Source organism: Taudactylus pleione, unplaced genomic scaffold (assembly GCF_031769625.1).
Source record: "Taudactylus pleione unplaced genomic scaffold, aTauple2 ptg000214l, whole genome shotgun sequence".
Classification (NCBI taxonomy): domain Eukaryota; kingdom Metazoa; phylum Chordata; class Amphibia; order Anura; family Myobatrachidae; genus Taudactylus; species Taudactylus pleione.
This window is the reverse complement of record NW_028284616.1, coordinates 3,132,059-3,152,470: the sequence shown is the minus strand read 5'-3', so window position 1 is coordinate 3,152,470 and position 20,412 is coordinate 3,132,059. Positions and strand designations below refer to the sequence as shown.

The window sequence follows — 20,412 nt, the reverse complement described above, 5'->3', positions numbered from 1 at the left end:
TTCAAATGGCTTACGGCTAAGACTGTATTCCTTCTGGCTCTTAATTTGGCCAGTAGGATCTCAGAATGGGAGGCTCTGTCATGTAGACCTCCCTTTTTCTCATCTTTCCTAGGAACAGGGCAGTGCTTCGCACTTGCCCTGGTTTTTTACCTACGGGGGTGTCTAGTTTCCACATCAATGAGGAAATTATAGTACCGGCCTTTACTTCCCCAGTCCTGTCTGCTGGTGAGGCCTCTTTGGCTGTGGTACGGGCGCTAAGAATTTAAGTTGACCGTACCAGTCCATTTAGGAAATCAGACTCTCGGTTTTGTCCTTTCTGGTTTCCATAAAAAGGGTTGGCCTGCCACTACGCTAACTTTGGCAGGATGGATTCACAGGTCTTCCTGTTCCATCCTCTATTAAAGCTCTTCCACTAGGTCTGTGGGTCCTTCGTGGGCAGCTCGACGTGGCGCCTCAGCGGTGATTGGCAGCCATGTGGTCATCTGTCCATATTTTTGTAAGGTATTATGCTTTTGATACCTTCGCCTCTCAGGATGCTTCCTTCGGGCGGCGGATTCTCCTTACACCACAGGAGTGTCCCCACCCTTAAAGGATACTGCTTTGGGACATCCCCAAGGTATCCTGTGGATACCCTATGGACCCTGAAGTAGAAAATATGAGATATGGTAAGAACTTACCCTTGTTATCTCTATTTCTACGAAGTCCATAGGGTTCCACAGGACTCCCGCCCTGTCGCACCTGTACTGCAGATGGGCTTTGATCTGGTCACCGGTTTCTCCTTCTCCTTCTTCTGGTGAGAATGTGATTCTTGTGTGTTCCAGACTCTTCTCTCTCTTTTTTGCTCCTGCTCCGGCCTATGGCTTGCTACGAAACTGAGTGGCCTGAGGCTCGGGGGCGGGGTTTAGGAGAGGGACCCCAGTGCATCCTGGGAGGGTGAAAGTTTAACTCTGTGGTGCCTGGATGTCTGCCGCCATCGCCTATACCCCAAGGTATCCTGTGGAACCCTAGGACTTCGTAGAAATAGAGATAACAAGGGTATCTCAGTGCGAAAAGTCTTTGTTAAAAAACGGGGATAACTTTTCACAATGTTTTTTACATGGTGAAAAAAGTGCAGAATTGGGGTTTAGGGGTGCAGGCTTAAAAAAAAAAAAATTGGCTGCACCCCTGGGAATGTCAAAAGTAAAAAAAAAAAAAAAAATCGAGACACCCCCAAAAAATGTACTTGAATTTTGGAGTAAAAAAAAATTTGGGGGGATAAAATCCTAAAGTAGCTAAATAGATTCCGCAGGGGTCCCCATGTATGCGGCAGGTGTTTTCATCATTGCAGGTAGTAGCGGCAGGTGCATTTTTGAAAACTTTTTCAAAATAACTTCAGGGTCTTAAAAATATGCTTGCACCCATTTTCATGTACCCCAAATTTGATGGAAATAGATTATTTGAAAAAAACAAAAAAACTAAGTGCTATTCTTCACCCCTTCTTCTTAAACTGCATTTATGCACCTGCTGCGGCTATTACAAACCCCGACTTCCTTCAGAAGGCAAAAATGGGGGTGCCCATAGTGAACCTCCATATCTAGACCTCTTTAGGGGGGTCCCAGGAACAATTCCCGAAAATTCCTGATTTTTTGCGATACTTACCTTTCCGCCGGCTCCCGGTTTCGTTGATTCCTAATTGAATCCGGGGATAAAGAGGGCACGCGCCCGATATTTTATCCGTGTCAAACCACCGATGTGGAGTGAAAAGTCCAGCGCGGACTTTTCGCTCAAAATTGAATACCCACCTTAGTCTGTAGTAATAGTATAGGTTTGTACTGGGAGACATTTTTTTATATATTTTTGTTTTGTTTTGTTTTTTCTTCAGGAAAATTGTATCCTCGTTAGACTGTAATTTAATGAGTTTATATCAACAACAGTTTGTCGCAAGGCTACTTCAAAGTAGACAATATACCAATGATTTTCAACCTTTTTCAAGTCTAGGCACACTACACAAGATTTTCAAATTGCCAAGGCACACCATCCAGCGATGCGGCGTGCGTGACCTATGAATGATCACATAATGTACGACATTGTTGTTCTGATGGTGATCTGATATGTAACACAAGAAACAAAAATTTTATGTAGATGTTTTTCTATTGTTATAACTTGAATAGTAAACCCGTTTAGATATTGATTTGATTCTAAACCAGTCTACTACAGGTTGAGTCTCCCATATCCAAAATGCTTGGGACCAGGGGTATTTTGGATAACGGAATATTCCGTATTTTGGAATATTTGCATATCATAACGAAATATCTTGGGAATGGGACCCCAATATACACAGAATACATCTATGTGTTATATACACCTTATACACACAGCCTGTAGGTAATTTTATACAATATTTTTAATGATTTTGTGGCTCAAGCAAACTTTGTGTACATACATGAAATTCAGTTATGTTTCATATACACCTTCTACACATAGCCTGAAGGTAATTTTATATAATAATTTAAATAATTTGTGCCTTTAGACAAAGTTTGTGTACATTAAACCATCAAAAATCAAAGGTTTCATTATCTCAGTCATGCCAAAATTATTCCGTATTTCGGAATAATCCGTATTTCGGAATATTTGGATATGGGAGACTCAACCTGTAATATGCTAATAGGTAAAAAGAGAAAAAAATCATCAACACTCTTTATGTATTATAAACATAGCTGGTTAATTGCAAATTACAATAATTATATAAAAGATTACAGCATATTCCCTAACAGTGTGTCCTGCACACATCCAGCAACACAACACAACACACTCAGGACTGGAGGTAAGAGAGAACCGCATGCATGTCACAGAGACCCGAGAGCAAAAAGTGTCCAGGCAATGAGCAGCAGTAAAGTTGTGTTAGTATAGTACCATGCCGTGTTCCCCGGGGTTACAGTGCCCCTCACCCAGCACTGCCCCAGCCGCAGGTAACATGATGCAGTGGCCTCACCTTGTACACATTCTCAGTCAGCCAGTGCAAATCCTCTGTGCGGGACATCTAGCTTCCATATATCGAGGGCCCCCACATCCCGCACTCCCAACGCAGTGGTGTGCATGCCTGAGCCTCCCAGAAAAATGCTGCAATAGACTTCTGAGCCTTATATTATAAACATAATATAACCTAAAAGTAATACAATTTAACTGGCAAAGTATCAATTTTTTCTATTCCTGTTTTGTTACTTTAGTAAAACAATATTGATATTAGTATTGTGATGCAGGGTTTTTTTGGGGGGTCTTTTCCGACTAATAGTTGACAAAGGTAATTTAATGAAACTTACATCCTTGTTGTCTGCGCAACTTCTCGGATCCTTTAAATTAATATTGACCTGGAAAACCTAATTAGGATTCCTTTTGCGTGCCTCCTCTCTTGTTTTGACATACTCCCACAACATGAATATGCCAGTTCCGAGATCAGCTTTCAGCATTCTGTGCTTCTAGGGACTGTGCTTGTCAGACTGACAACAATTACCCCTGATGTGTAGTCGCTATCCGATCAGTTTTATTTCCCTTTTCAGGAGATCAAAGACAGACTGTACAGAATTACAAACTAAGCAACATGAAAAGGACTGTCTTATCGGGACCCTTTCGCTTACAGAGGCTTTATGTTCTTGTCACTCCACTAGATGCTTTCTTTCTTCAACCACTGTTAATTAAGCATTCTGCTTCCCCTCTTGGCTTGTACTTTGTACAGTACTCAGAAAGTAACTATGTTCCAATTTTAGATGCTGCACTTTATAAAACTGGCACTGAAGACCTTTCTTATTTCCCATTGTAGTACAACATATGTGTGGAGAATAAATATAGATAGGCAAATGGCAGATAACCCTTTGTAATGGTGCATACACACGGTCAGATTTGTCAGATGAACGATTTCTGACCGTATTAAAATGAATGAAATCGTTAAAATCTGACTGCAAACACATCGGATTTCAGAGATCGCTATTTGACATGCGGGAACGCGCATCGTTCGTCGATGCATGCCCCACATGTCAAAGATATGAATGATTTTTACAATCGTTATCGTTCTTATCTGAAACAAAATCTGACCGTGTATGCAGCATAAGTCTTGGCTGCAGATATCCACAAGCCAAAGTATGAAAGATCTTTGTTTTAGTAAAAGATACATTAAGCGGTGCTATAAAACCGCAGTTAGAGATCATACACATTATATTTAATGTGACGATCTAAACCGTGATGTCAGACAGTGTAACAAAGTTCTTAAGCTGGGTACAAACTATGCAATTATCGGACCATTCAGCCAATATCAGCTGATAAGTATGTATGTATGTATGTATGCTGGAGAGTCTGCTGGTAAATGCTTCTGCAACAATCTGATTGGAAGTTTGGGATGTGTAGTCCTGATTAATATGTGATGTCTGACCTCCCGATCCCATTAAAGAAAGCACACATTGAGCTACAAAATAGCTTGGTTTGTACAAGGATCAGAGTGTTTATCTGGTCTGCAAAGTTTGTGCCCATCTTTACACATAACCATGCCATAGATGTTATTCAACAGTTATTGTAACATGGCAATGTTTGATTTTTTTCAAATTAAATAATGAGAGGGATTTATGTTTATTAAAAAAATATATACTGTCTGGGATGCTGCCATATTAGCATCTTCATAAGCAAGCTGGTATTGTGTTGCTATGTACAAAGTTAGATTTCCACAAAAGCTATTGTGAGCACAAGGGCTTACTCTACTGTCTGGGTTCTACACCTTGTAAATATACAGGTTACGTCCTACTCTTAGTAACGGTCTGTTACCAATACCTCACACTGGAACATTATTCAATTGTGGGCGATATTTTGAAAAAAAACATGTATTTCCTATTTAGTTGAAGCAGAGAAAATCAGGTGTGTTAGGAAATAACACTGTTTTATCGCAGCTTCAGAGCAAGTCCATTTATTTCTAAACTCATTATTTTAAGGAAAAATTGTTGGAACTTGCTTCAGAACCCCTTGGGACCTTCAATATGATAAATTAAACAATTGCAAGTTTACAACTAGCTTAATAAATCCATAATTACCTCACCATCTGGCAGCGCTGTCCGCTGCCACCCCAACATGTTGAAGGTCTCATTAACTTAGCGTTGTCTAGGGCATCGCAGGTCGGAGGACCACTTCCTCTCCTCTTCCACCTTCTGCAGATTCTCCAGCAGACCACGCATGGGCTGGGGCTGGAGGGCCGGACACTGCTGCTGGGCTGCAGTTGGGAGCTCTCGCTGGTCTGGCTGTAGGCCAGCGCCTGCATTCCTCCACAATCTCATCCAGTTCCTCCCGCTGGAAGACTGGTCCTGCATGTCTGCGGGAGGTGAGAAGTTATGGGTAGCGGGACTGTGCACCAGATAATCCCGGGCAGCAGGCTGATTTTCAAAAAAATCTGTATTCTCTGCGGGTTTTGGCTGCAGAAAAATTTGCCCCCAATTTTTTTTCGATTTGAATACCGCGTGTCTCGAGAGTACGTATATCTCAGTATTTCAAAATTGGTTCCGATACCCGAGGTAATTTTGTTGCCAAAATTATGCGCCCACTTGAATATTGCCCCTGTATGGTAAGAAATGTTGTCACTGCCATAACCATAATAGCTTATTCTAGTACCTGGCCCTCCCCCTCTGGTTGAAATTGGTTCCAGAAAGTGGCCAGGTCCTAGGACAACATCCCCTGGCTGCTGCTACTGTAGCTCTCAGAGCAACATAATTTATTTAGACTGGCTGGCATTAAGCATGTCCTGCATTTCCTGAATTAATTTGAATTCAGGAGGCACCATTGGAAGAGCTCTCCTGCAGCTGTTCACAGATGCCAGCAGGAGTGGTCTGTGTGGAGGCTAAGTGCGCCCACAGTTTACCATTGTACTACAAGAGATGTGGAAATCCCCCTCTAAGCACTGCAGATCCCCAGTCCACGTGGACAAGAACTGGAGTACCACAGCCACCACAAGGATGCCACAGGTCCTCATGGAACACATTAAGAATATTTTATTTGGCCTCAATGTACCTTGTCTCTCCGCTCTTGTGCATTAGCAGCCAACTATAGAATTGCTTTAGACTGGAAAGGAGGGCTTAGTGTCTATGCATCAAGGACATTGGAACAATCTTTCTTACCAAACTGGGATTTAGTCTCTCTCTTGCACACATCGCCACAGTTCATTCCAGAGACAGTTAAAAATTATGTATTGTTATCAACCACTTGTATGGCGTGGCGGGCCATTCGCTCAAAATTAAAAATTTCTAGATATTCCTCTATTTTTATGTCGTTATGGGGTAACCCTCATTTTACCCCGCACAAATTTTATCCAATATTTCATACATGGTATAATGGGGGTCTCGGTTATATCTATCAATTTCTCCAAATAGAGACCTTGACTATTCTTACTCTTTCTCAGCTAAAAGAGAAATATCCATTACTAGTTATTCCTTTATTTAACTTTTTACAAGCTAGTAGCTATATACAATAAGTTTTGTCAACCCTAACTAATGAAGATAGAGATTGCAGGATGGATGAGAGGGTACGACGCATGTCTGGAAACCCCTTTTCTACCTCTCTCATTTACGGGTACTCCCGTTCGTTAATCAATTTGGACTCTGGTAATGTGGGGCTACTTAAATGGAGAGCGGACTTCCCTGATCTCACGGTGAAAATTATATTAGAAGCCAACATATGATTAAACAGTTAGTTTCTATTTCTTATGCTGAAATGCATCATAAGATTCTCCATAGGTCTTATTTTAAAGTTTCTTATTGGGGATGCTCCTAATTCCAATTGCTACAAATGTGGATCGCCTGAGGCGGACATTGTGCACTGTTTATGGTCCTGCCCAAAAGACTATTTGGGGGTCACTCCAAACTTATAGTAACACTGATTTAAAGATTGAATTCACTGTTAACAAAACATGGGCTTTCTGGGGCATTTATACTAACACGTCCTCCCATAAATTGTCCAAGGGTAATCATGTTACTTGTTAAATTAGCTGCAGCTACAAAGAAAGCTATACTTTCTAGTGGATAACTTATGATCCTGTCCCTATATCTTTGTTGTATCCCCGAATCTCATTCCTGTTCCTAATGGACTGGACTGATACCACATTGTTGAAGGAGAAACACACTGCAAAGTTTTTTGTTTTTTTTTTGATGTATGGCTTCCATATATTCTTACCTTATCGACCACAGTCAGAGAAGCTCTGAGGAAGTGCTTTTGTCTCACTTCATGGTACAATATGGAAGTACTAACTTCTGGAATCCCTTTTTAAAGAGTTGTGAGATACTTATCTTGTTCTTTTCTTTTGATAATGTCTCCATTGTTAACATAGGTACCCTGGGATATAGTTTATTGCTTTTTGGGTATTATTCTGTATTTTGACATGTAATTTAAGTAATAGATACAATTATATAACCATTGCTGTTGCAAAATATATCTTGGTTGTACATTGTACAATGTTGATTTTATGTTGTATACCTGTCAATAAAAATGCTTGGAAAAAAAAAAAGAATATTTTATAAATATGTTTAAAGACAATTAAATTGCGTGCCAGGACTTAACCCCTGCAGTGCCTCAGCTGTTGGATTCAGTCCTGGTGTTTTGGTGCAATACTTTTAAAGCAAACACAAATTAAATAAAACTCAAAGGGGTGTGTGTCAGCAGAAATCCTGTACTTGGACTTACAAGCACGGTCACCCGAATCGCTACGAGAGCACCTTCCCAGGGCTATTCAGCATTGCACTGAATTGAATCGCCCCTCATAGAATTTGTCTAAAGAAGTTTAAATTACAGGTCTATCTAGTCAGCCCTTTCTGTGTGTGTGTTTTTTTTTTCAGTCTTTCTTTAGAGACTTTGTTTTTTTGTTTTTTTCAGATTTTTTTTTTTTTTTTTTCTGACTTTAACAATAGCAGTGTATTTGTCCCATGCATTATTTAATTATTTTTATGGTAAGAATCCCTGCCACAACTGCAGGGGGATATATACCTTTCTGTAAATAACTTCTTCCTTTGTTTTCTTTCATTTTCTTTAGCTGCTGCTAGACTGAAATACATAAGATTGCATTAATATATTTGATTATCAGAAATATTTTAAAAAGTAATGATTAACTTGAATTTCTCTTTTCTTTTAACAGTTTGCAATTTTATGTCTCATGAGAAGTGTCTAAAGCACATGAAGACCCTCTGTGCTTGTATGGCACCAAGTCTAGTCAGGGTAAGTAATCAGCAGTCCTTCATGCATTAAGCACTAGTTATCCTTTAAAACTGTTATTTTTGCAATCGATGTGTACAACCTGAATAATGGCAACATGACACAGTATGATACCATAAGGGGAAAGGTCAAAGAGAATGCCATTTAGAAGCTGTAAGGACAAGTCTAAATTTACTACAGGGTTGCTTTAATTAGCATCTATATAATCTCAGAACTGAAACGGGAATTAATATTTTTCTGCCAAAGCCGCTATTTGGATACGATTGCTCAGTCTAAACACAGTATTATATGGGGATGTAGTTATGAGGCCGATGGCTGTGATGCCGCCGACCTAAATCCCGATAAGATACCGATAGTCGTCGGTATTTTGACTCCTATCTTAATCCAGACTCCGGAATTTAGAAGGACGCCAGCCCGAATGAGGCAAGTCCGGGGCACCATTAGCTGTTAGCTGCAGTGGGGGTGGGTTAGGTTTAGGTAGCATAGTGGGGTTAGCATTCATTTTTTTGGGGGGGTGGGGTTTAGGGTTAGGCCCCCTAGGGGGATGGTTAGGGTTAGGCACCTGGGGGGTTAGGGTTAGGCACTAAGAGGGGAGGGTTAGGGTTCAAGGTTATGCTACAAGAAGAAAGGGTTAGGGGGAGAAGGGGGTAGAGTAAGTATATTTACCCAACCCCTGTTGGGATACCAACCATCAGGATGCCGATGTCGGTATTCTGACAGGAGGCATCCCGACAGCCGGTATTACATACCCATTCCATTATATGTACTATTTACCATAAGCTAATTGTTTACTGAGACATTGTGACTTGCTAAAGTAGACCTCCATTTCTGAACTGCTGACGTCCTTGCATTTCTGAAGTTAAATAACGAAATAAGACTACATGAGTCGACAACAGATATGGCGTGTAAACAATGTTTCAAAGCTTTGCCCTCCTCCAATACTTCAGTGTTATGGTAATGTTTAGCTCTGGTAATACAGTATGTCCACCATTAAAATATCGGTAACTTCCCACATAACTAACGATGCTTGTTATAACGGATACTGGGCTTGATTCAGCAGTGTTCGCAGATGCAACTGCGTACGCAGATCAGCCGATTGTTCACTAGTGCACGAGACTTACAGTTTCTGTGGCTGGCCAGACCTGGAGTAAATTGTGCGTGAAGGGCCAATGTGCGTCAATAGTACCGATGTATACTCCGTAGTGCGGATGTGAGAAAGCAGCAGTGGGCGTCTCTATGCCCACTGCAATGTGGCAGGCATTAGCATACATTCGCAGCTGCGTTCCGTAAGAATTCACAGCTGCTTACGCATTAGCAATCCTTGCTGAATCAGGCTCACTGTCCACTTTCAAAATTCATGAGCAATAATTGAAAAACAAAATAACATGCAAAGCACGTAAAAAAAACAATTAAAAATTATATTTTAAAAGAAATAAGTAGTACTAAACTGCAAAATACATTAAGTGGTACAAAGCAATAATTATTAGTGTATAAACAATAGTGAAGGGTGAAAACAAAAGAGGGTGGTTTATATGAAGAACAAGGTAGTTGCAATATAAAATATATTCATAGGCAGATTCAATAGATGAGTAAATCCCAACACATTGAACGCTTTTTTTTTACTTTAAGATTATTTTTAATAATGGTAATGCAGACTGTATTTGGATACCTGTATATTGCATGAATACCTCCCAAGTCAGTCAAAATGCTGATGGAAAAAGTATAGGTCGTTTACACAAATCTAAGAATTCGTGCCACATTTTAGTAATGTTTGGGCTAGTACAATCAATAATTCTTGATACTGTACATATTATCTATGTTAGCATATGTAGGTATATATAATTGTGTGTGTATATATATGCATCATGAGAAAATCAGCACTCATATAACTACTACTGCACCAACTTGCTCTCCAATGTAGATAGACAATAAGAGCTATAAATGGCGGCACTCACGGGACAAGAGACAAACCAGAAAATCATGCAATTGCGCTTCCAAAGTTTGAAAGCTGCTTAAACTGAAACGTTGGCAAACTTTATAGAGTGCACTCAACCATCCATCAAGGTGGATACACCACCTGGACACTGTGGCTCCAAGAGGACTTAACAATGTAATCAGTATCCCGACAGAGGAGATGCCGGCTGTCAGTACACTGACAGCGGCATCCCGAAGGTTGGAATCCCGACGGAAATGTTGAGTACTGTTCCCCTATCCGATTTACCCCCTAACCCTCCTTTTTTGTACCCTTATACTAACCCTCCCTACCCCGCACCCTAACCCTCCCGGTAAGTGCCTAAACCTAACCCTCCCCCCTTAGTGCCTGCTAACCCTCCCCTCTTAGTGTCTAACCCTTACCTCCCCCCCAGGTAGTGCCTGAACCTAATCCCCACTGTCTGGAGCCTAACCTTTCCCTTCCCACTGCCTAACCCTAAATCCCCCCTGGGCGACTAAGCCTAACCCTTTTTTTACTAATAAGTGTGACCTTATGCTTCTGTTCAGAAGATATTATATGGGACTGGACTAAACTGCATTCGAAATATGTAAATTTAGTAATTTTGATTTGTTCTTCTTATTTTTGTCTTGTATTTTATTTATTTTATTGGTGGCAGCACTTAACTTTTAATCCTATATAAAGTCCGCCGCATACTTGTAAGTTTCACTCAGTTCTTTAGACTCAATTGGTGGCTGTTTCTGGTTGTAATTAGGAACTATAAATTAGTTGACATGCCCTCTGTGCAGTCCATCCTGACAAATTTAGAAACTGTTGTTAAGCTTAATATTGTGATCAGGTGCATCAACAGACCTTTTCCGTTTGGATTTTATTTATTAGATATGTGTGACAATGGCCTGTTTGATGGTATTAAGCTGGTTGATACCATCATGGAAACCGGTTTGGGTTTGGTGCACAGCCTTTGATAACGGCAGGACAGACATTCAAGTTGAGCCACGATCTGGCCTCCACCACAGATGGACCATTGGTGCTGCATTGAAGGTCTGATTCAGGGAGGCAGACGCATTCGAGTTAGTGGGTACTGTGTACAAAATCGTTCATTAGCAACTTGGGTATAGGAAAAGTGTTTAAACTGGGTACCGAAGCAACTCGCAGAAGTTCACAAAACCAATAGGATGGTGTTGTCATTCACGCAGTACCCTGAGGAGGAACTGCAGCTTATTGTTACAGGTGATGAAACGTGGGTGCATCATGTGGCACCAAAGACAAAGCAAGCATCCATGACTTGGAAACATGCATCATCCCCACCTTTTAAAGACATTCAAAACAACTCCATCAGCAAAGAAGGTCATGGTGACCGAGTTTTGGGACCATAAGGGCATACTTATTTTTTTTTCTTTACCAAAGGAGTTAATGTGAACTGTCCACTATTAATGCTGTCCACTATTATGACACATTAAGCTGGTTGAGGAGGGCAATTAGTTGAAAACGGCCTGAGTTGCTGTGAACAGGCGTCGTATTGCTGCTCGATAACACCATGCCACACTCGGCCAACCACACGCGTGAGTTGTTATGGCGCTACCGTTGGGAGGGACTGGAAAGGAGTCCTGATATGTTGATTTCCATCTCTTTGGACCATTGAAAATGCCAACTGTCCTGACCTGGCACCTAGTGATTTCCATCTCTTTGTACCATTGAAGAAGTGGAAGGTGATTTGTAACCGACTGTGAAGTTTAGCAAGCCATTGTGTCCTGGCTTCAGACGCTTGACACTGATGCCTACTATTCTTGGATAGATTCCTTGGTGAACCGTTGGAACAAATGCTTAGACAAGTATGGAGACTATGTAGAAAAACAATCTGTACCCAGGCCATACTGTTCATAAACGTATATGTGCGAGTAAAATACATTTGCGCAATGAGAGTTCTGGTTACCTTATTTATTGAACTACCCTCGCGTATATGTATGTATGTATTATTTTCCAAAAGGAAAAGCACTCAGGGACAACAACGAAATTACATGGTATGTTGAACCATGTGCGCCTTTCCTTTAGGCTCCCATTGACTTTACAGACAAACAATACAAAGGGCTTACCAAGAATATAGAGCGCCCTATGAAGTGCGCATCTCCACCATTACCGAACTGTTTGTCTCCATCCACAAGATCCAGCCCACTGATGCGCTACTATGTGTTTATGGAGACCAGCAGCTTGCGTCCCACAGACACCGGCAGTACAGGTTTGTCTCCATGGGCTGTGTCTACAAAAAACACAGTACATATACAGTCATTTGTGAAATGCACAGAACCCACATCCATCCAGAAAGTCTTGCATAATGCATATAAAAACATATAGAACATGTAGATAAAACTTCCATATAAAGGATACATATGAAAAGTACATAAAAATCTATCATTTATAACCGTATAGAGCAAATTGGACAAAATATTCACAAGTATTGGATACACATGCTATAATTTTGAAGGCCAAGTGCATTCAACCATCTAAAATATGTGCATATCAGAGTGCGACTGCTCACCCAATGGTGGATCTTATAAAATGGCCCCCTTTTGTGACTAAATAGTTCTACTTGGCGATGACGTAGGGTGAAACAGATACAGAATATGATGAAAAATAGTCTAGAATAGGCTATTTAATTTTAATTATTTTTAATAAACATTTACCTGGGGAACAGTTTAAGTTAATAAAACAGTTGAATTTTTTTCTGTCAGAAATTTGTATTTTTGTCACTGAGGCAGTGCTTTTCTGTGTAGTCTCTCTGAGAGTGACAAGGACACTGAGAAAGGGTGGGGGTGAAGGTACTAATAACCCGTGCTCGTTGGAGGGGCCTGACTGGTTCCCTGTGTGCTAGGGCTGCGGTGTTTTCAGGAAGCAAGCATTTTCTGTGAGGGAGAGGGGGTGGCACTAACAAACCCCCCCTCTCCCCCTAAATCTGCCCCAGTTCAAGGGTGCATGGCACAACGTTGCATACTGATTTTATTGTTTATTTCTTGTAGGGGATGTGGCCCACCTCCACAATGAGGCCACACCCTTACAGTACTTGGGCTCGACACCACTCTCTATGGCCATGGTGAGTGATGCCATTTTTTAACACTTGTTTGGTGACTGTTTGAAACAGTTCAGGCATGCAGTTAAACTTGGAGGTGTACACCTGCTGTGAAATAATGCATGGTCATGTGATTTTAGTATGTCCAATCATGTTAAAGGGATTTCTGTAATTTTTACCACACTATTTAATGAATGTGTATATGTATGTGTGTTATATATATATATATATATATATATATATATATATATATATATATATTATAATATAATATATACAGTGCCTTGCTAAAGTATTCACCCCCCTTTGCATTTTTCATATTTTGTTCACAACCTGGAATTAAAATGGATTGTTTGAAGGTGTGCATCATTTAATTCACAGAACATGCCTACAACTGTGAAGTTGTGTTTTTTTTATATATTGTGAATCAAACAACATTTAGGAAAACATAACAGAAAACTTCAGTGTGCATAACTATTCACCCCCTGTAAAGTCAGTACTTTATCGAGCCACCTTTTGCGGCAATTACAGCTGCAAGTCGCATTGGATAAGTCTCTGTGAGCTTGCCACATCTTGCCCCTGGGATTTTGCCCATTCCTCAAGGCAAAACTGCTCCAGCTACTTAATGTTGGATGGTTTCCGCTTGTGAACAGCAATCTTCAAGTCTAACCATAGATTCTCAATTGGAATGAGATGTGGGCTTTGACTAGGCCATTCCAACACATTTATATGTTTCCCCTTAAACCACTGGAGTGTTGCTTTAGCAGTATGCTTCTCGTCACTGGAGCTCATTCAGAGTCGGTCGTGAGCGCTCACAACTGACTCGATGTTGCCCCACAGCGCATGCGCACGACGGAGTCTGCTCCGTCGTGCGCATGCGCGAGACCCGGTTAACGGCGGGCGCTCCGTCGTTAGGGGTCTCGTAGCAGAGGGGGCGAGCTGTCGATGTTGAGTTTGCTAGGTGGGCAGGGGGTGTGCCCGGCCAAACGGAGGCGTTCCAATCGAATCGCTTGTCGTTTGGGGGCAGCCCCACTGACATCATTGCTGATGTCAGTGGGAAACTTCCTGCTCGAGCAGAGCAGGAAGCTCCCTGGGGCTTACGAGTGCCCAGACCCTACCCTAGGGTCTGGTCGTAAGCCCTGATGGTCGCGATGGTCTTGACCATCGCGACCATCACCCATGTCAGTCGTTAGAGCTGTGGGTGTTAACCCACAGCTTAACGATCGACAAGGAGGCGGCCATTCAGGATGCAAGCGTCCGCCCTGATTCAGAGCGCCCGCTTGCATCTAACGACCGCCTCTGAATGAGGCCCATTGTCCTGCTGGAAGGTGAACCTCTATCCCAGTCTCAAATCACAGGCAGACTGAAACAGCTTTTGCTCAAGAATATCCCTGTATTTAGCACCATCCATCTTTCCCTCGACTCGAATCAGTTTCCCAGTCCCTGCTGCTGAAAAACATCCCCACGGCATGATGCTGCCACCACCATGTGTCACTGTGGGGATGGTGTTCTTGGGGTGATGGGATGTGTTGGGTTTGCTCCAGACATAGCGTTTTCCTTGGTGGCTGAAAAGTTAAATTTTAGTCTCATCTGACCAGAGCACCTTCCTCCATACATTTGGGGAGTCGCCCACATGCCTTTTGGCAAACTCAAATCGTGTCTTCTTACTTTTATCACTAAGTAATGGCTTTTTTCTGGCCACTCTTGCATAAAGCCCAGCTGGTACAGCTTATTGTGGTCACATGCACAGATACACTAGTCTCTACTGTGGAACTCTGCAGCTCCTTCAGGGTTACCTTTGGTCTCTGTGCTTCCTCTCTGATTAATGCCTTCCTTGCCTGGTCTGTGAATTTTGGTGGGCGGCCCTCTCTTGGCAGGTTTGTTGTGGTACCATGTTCTCTCCATTTGATGATATGGATTTGATGGTGCTTCGGGGGATCATCAAAGATTTGGATATTTTTTTATAACCCAACCCAGAATTGTACTTTTCAACAACTTTGTCTCTGACTTGTTTGGAGAACTCCTTGGTCTTCATGGTGATGCCTCTTGCTTAATTGTGTTGTAGCCTCTGGGGTCTTTCAGAAAAGGTGTGTTTATACTGACCGATTAAGCTACACTTAGATTTCACACAGATGGACTTCATTTCACTAATTACATGACTTCTGAAGGTGATTGGTTGCACCAGAACTTTTGAGGGGCTTCAAAGCAAAGGGGGTGATTACATATGCACATGCCAATTTTCAGAATTTTATTTATAAAGATTCTTTTTATATATATTCTTCTCATTTCACTTCACCAGATTAGACTATTTTGTGCAGATCCATCACATAAAATTCAGATTAGAAAAATAAATAAATTACAGGCTGTAATGTAACAAAAAAGGTAAAAAGCCATGGGGGGTGAATACTTTTGCAAGGCTGTGTGTGTGTGTGTGTGTATAATATATATATTTATTTATTTAGTCCAGGTCCAGTTACACACACAAATAAAAATGTGTAGGAGTGCCTGGCACATAAAGGTATTGTAAAAGTTCAAAGAAGGAGCCAGCACATCCACTTATAAATGCAGAACAAGTATCTTTATAGAAAAATCAGCAGCATCGTAAAGTGCATACAAAAAGGGTGTAAACCATAGAACATCAAGAGGCATGACGGAATGATAAGGTACTTAGCACAAGCGAGGGTGGTCAGGGGAACTGCCAGTCTGTCGTCGTCAGTGGACACACACAGGGCCGTATTCAGTTGCTGGCGAAAAGCCGTCCTCGGAGAAAAGTTTTCGCAGATGACGTCATTTCGCCTGTCGGAATCTTTCCGCCATATTCAATTGCAATGACTTTTCATCGATGTGAAAAGTCCGCCTTGCAACCAGCGGAAAAGATTCGCCTGTGAATGGAGGCAGAAAACAGTGCAGAATTAGGGGTTTGGGGTGCAAAGTTACGGGAACACACCTGCAGCCTTGGCATAGTCCCCCAAAGGTAAACTGCATCCAAAAATGTTACAAAATGCTTTACAGTACCCCAAAAAAGTACTTTAATTTTGGGGGCGAAGAAAAATAAAGCTGGGGGACAAAATTAAAAGAATGTATAGAGAAATACCCTTGGCGCTGGGAAGAATGAGATATAATTAAGCCGGTGCAAATTAATGATTATTGAAACCAGCAGCTGCTACCAGATGGTAGCCACCATCTACTGTATATCAATATAAAACTCAGAAAAAACACAGCAGCGCTTGGTATTCAATTAGAAACTATTGGAGGTTAATGGGTAATAAGTGTAACTGATAACCACAGGTGTATAGAGAAAATTAAATCAATCACAGTTTTAGTAATTACACATAAAAAACACATATAAAAACATATATAAAAAACACATGTAAAGATTGCATATAAAAACTGAATAAATTCAACCAGTGGTGTCGATGGTTAAACTTGATACATATTAGACTGTATATAAATACAATTGTTCCTCATATACATCGACTGCCTGTGATAATTGATCCAAATGTATGGTGGTATAAGGATATTTTATTCCCACAATGAAAGTACGAGTCCTGCAATGTGCAACAATTTTGATACAAGTAACTTCAATTGGTTGTGGCTTATTTGCATCTTTATAGAGCTCTATTTGAAACCGCATATTGCCCCTATGTGACTTTCTCCTGCTTTTTATTTATGCTAAAACCTACAGAGGATTTCTAATTATACAGATATAACAGTGGAGATCGCAGCTACGACTGCTTGAGGATTTCTCTCTGTATAGGAGGCCTCTATACATGAGATAACAGTTGCTGTTTCAAATAGAGCTCTATAAAGAGGAGGACGGCACGGTCACATGGGATGCCACCTTGTCAGTGAAAGCCCATCTAGCTGCTGTTGCATCCCAGGCCACTGTGGCAGGCAAATGGTTAAAGCTGAATTTTAGTTAGTTTTGTCTGGACTTCATAACAAGCAGGGGAAGCTATTGCTGCTCACTAGTCTGAAAAGGTTTATATTGCCATTTCCAAGCCGGATGATATCCGTAATCCTAAAGGTAGAATTTGCAGTAGCCTGTTTTCCTAGATGTCTCTGCAAATTAATCCAAAAAATACTGTAATTTTACTACTACTACTAGAGTTCTGTTGAAGAAAGTGTGACTCTGTAAAACAACTACAGCTTGGTTGAACATTGGATCATGCAGCATGACAATCTTACCAAGTACATCAGTAGGTGCACATCTCAATCGGTAAAAAATAAAGCAAATCAAGGATTTTTTAGTGGCCAACTCAGTTCACTCCTCAAGAGATGCTGAGGCAGGATCTTCACAGTGCTGCTCATAAATGAATGGGGCCAAACCGCATTATACTGACAGCAAGAATGGATCAAAAATGCTTAAACGTGATGATACATACACTCACACAGAAAACTGTTATTTCAGATTATTGCTGCTAATGCTGTTCTGCAAGTATGAGGGGGGGGGGGGCATACCTTTTTTACATGTAATGTTGGCTTATTATATTGTTGTGTTAATATTGACAAAATAAAATCTTGTTTGTCAGGTGAGATTAGATTTATCTATGTTCCAATACGTAAAAACTCAATGTCTGGGCATTAGTAAGCCACCCCGTATAGCAGAGCTATGTAATATAGTTTATTTTATGACTTGTTAAGACCCCTTCTAGAACTCTTCACTGAATTGCAAGATAAGATAAACTATAAACTACAGCAGTAGCTGCAAGACAGTACATATGAAGCTGTTGTGATGTTAAAGTGTCTTGGCAACAGAGGAGCTCTGTATAATATGACAGGGAGGCTGAGGGGAACGTTGTGTGTCCTTCGCTTAAGTCAAAGCAGGAACCTCAGTTTGAGACTGTGACCTTTTGTGTTAGCTAATACATGTGGAAATGAAATATTTTCAGATCAGGGCATCACCAAAGAACAATGGGTCACCTCCAGTTACAGCACTGATTTATCCTTTCTGTCAGGATTGCCTGGGGACTGATATTGGGAACCCCTACGTTGGTATTATGAGTAGGAAAGTTTATGTATTCCTGTCCCTTCAGCTCTATGAATGAATTAGTGTGTTTCCTGCTGTGTCAGTTCTAACTCTACATGCTCAACACAGAAGAGCAAAAAAAGTAACCCTTTTCTTAGTATGATGATACTGGAATGAATCCCACTTTTTCTTATGGCATTTGTACACAGACCATTGTTCACACACCAGACCATTTTGTCTATTGGTGAAACAGGAATTGAAGACGGCAAAATATATTGTTAATAGTCTGATTTTAAAAGTGTGTTCCCTGGGGTTGGGTATGAGATCCCGGCTGTCGGATTGCCGCTTGCCAGAATATCGACGGCAGCATCCCGACAGTCAGCATCCCGACACCCATAAGGAACAAGGTAAATCTAACCCTTACCCCTCCCTCACCATGGCCTAACCTCCCCACTAGTACCTAAACCTAACTTGCCCCGCACCCTAAACCTAACCCTCCACCTAATGCCTAACCCTGCACCCTAACTCTTCCTCTAACCACCAATACTTGCCTTCGAAATGCCGGCAGTCGGGATTCTAGTGCTGGGATCCTGACTCTTTTGGGATTTTGGCCGTCGGCTTCACGCACGCCAGGATGCTGACTACATCCCTTTCCCTACACCTGTCATTTATATTAGTAATTCCACTGATGTGGACTGTTTCCTGCTTGCTATAACTGTCACTCCTTTTCTGTTTTAATAAAGTGGAGAGAAGATCAAAATTATTACGGCTGGAGAGCGACTTGCATTTTCATCTAGTACAAATCTTCAACCTGTTAAATGTCATAAACTCTCATTGTTATAACCTATACGTAGAACAAACCGATAGGTCAATTTTTTTAAGCACAAACGCTAACGTAAGATAAAGCACTATAAATGTGTGACAACATATATGTTTGAGGGCAGCGGTCATTTTCCTGTGCAGCCTCAGGTATTCAAGAGATTAGCTTACCTTCCCAGCAGCAGTCTGGGGGGGGTTTCTCCTAATGATCCAAGAGTGCATTTTGAGAGAGTAGGCAAGTATGGTCTATATGCGGCTTAAAGAATATTGCTATATAGATAGGTCGGCAAATAGGTGGTTGTTTTTGTTGATTCGTGCTGCACCTTGATTTTGCACATTATACAGCACAGAGAATAGCAGAAGAGATCAGCTTATGAGTGAACAAATAGGGCAGCCTTTAGTGAGTTTTGCTATTTTATTATGAACTTACCTACAACCTTATCTAGAATATTTACCACCCGTAACCATGTTAACCTAAAATATTATCTTGCACCCCTTTTACTTTTGCGCCTTGGCTAGTTGCCTAGCTCACACAGCCCTAGGTTCTGACCGGTAATGACCATAAGCAGTTAAAAGGGGTGTTGTATGTTAGGTCAACATGTATCAGGTTGACATGAGAATGTAGACATATTTAGCATGTCATATCATGTTGACATGACAGTGTCGACCTAACCTCCCTGGTGGCCCAGCAGTCACTTACCTGGTCCTGTCGGCAGCAGAGTCTCCAACATCATCTTTCGGGTCCCGACGGACATGTGAGCAACAGTTTCAGCCCAGACGGGAGACTTGATGTTCCGTTTAGTATTTTTCCCCTAACTCTAACCTCCCCACGCAGTTTACCTGTAACCCTCCTGGCGGCACATAACCCTAACCTATGGCATTCTGAGAATGTCAGCCTGTTGAAACCTTGTCGACAGTCAAGTGTCAGCATTATCAATGTAACACGATACCATTAATAGTTCATTTTTAACTTGTGTGTGGAAACTCTCAACTCCAAATCATTTTGCAAGTGTGACTAATTTTATATGTATTAGTAAAGGTTTAAACTGCCTAAAATTATAACATTTGTTTGTTTATTACATAGCTGCTCTGTAATAGTTCAGATATATATTCAGTGCGGTGTGGTCAATGGCTGGGGAGGCACACATGGAGATGGGTCTGAGTGCTGGGAGCCTGTCTCACCCCCTACTCACATTAACACTCCCCTCACTACACTAAGCTTCAGTGTCCATTGATTCTCCATCACTGCATCACTGTGTCTTCTCTTGCTTCTTCCGTCTAAACACTGCAATGTACTTCGTGGTCACATGACGCATACAAGGTGTCAATCAGTGCTCAAGGAATGCCCCCCATACTCAGAGGCATGCCTCTATTTGCTTTCATTAGTTGCAGCCTACTGCC

General features: G+C 41.4%; 1 protein-coding gene across 1 annotated transcript in view; it reads left to right on the top strand.

The window, feature by feature from the left end:
• DGKQ (diacylglycerol kinase theta) overlaps positions 1–20,412 on the top strand; it is a 213,681-nt gene that overhangs the window by 43,454 nt on the left and 149,815 nt on the right. Inside the window, exon 2 of the mRNA XM_088478399.1 lies at positions 8,132–8,211. Within this exon, the coding sequence (XP_088334525.1) occupies positions 8,132–8,211 (80 nt within the window). The remainder of the gene's footprint in view (positions 1–8,131; positions 8,212–20,412) is intronic.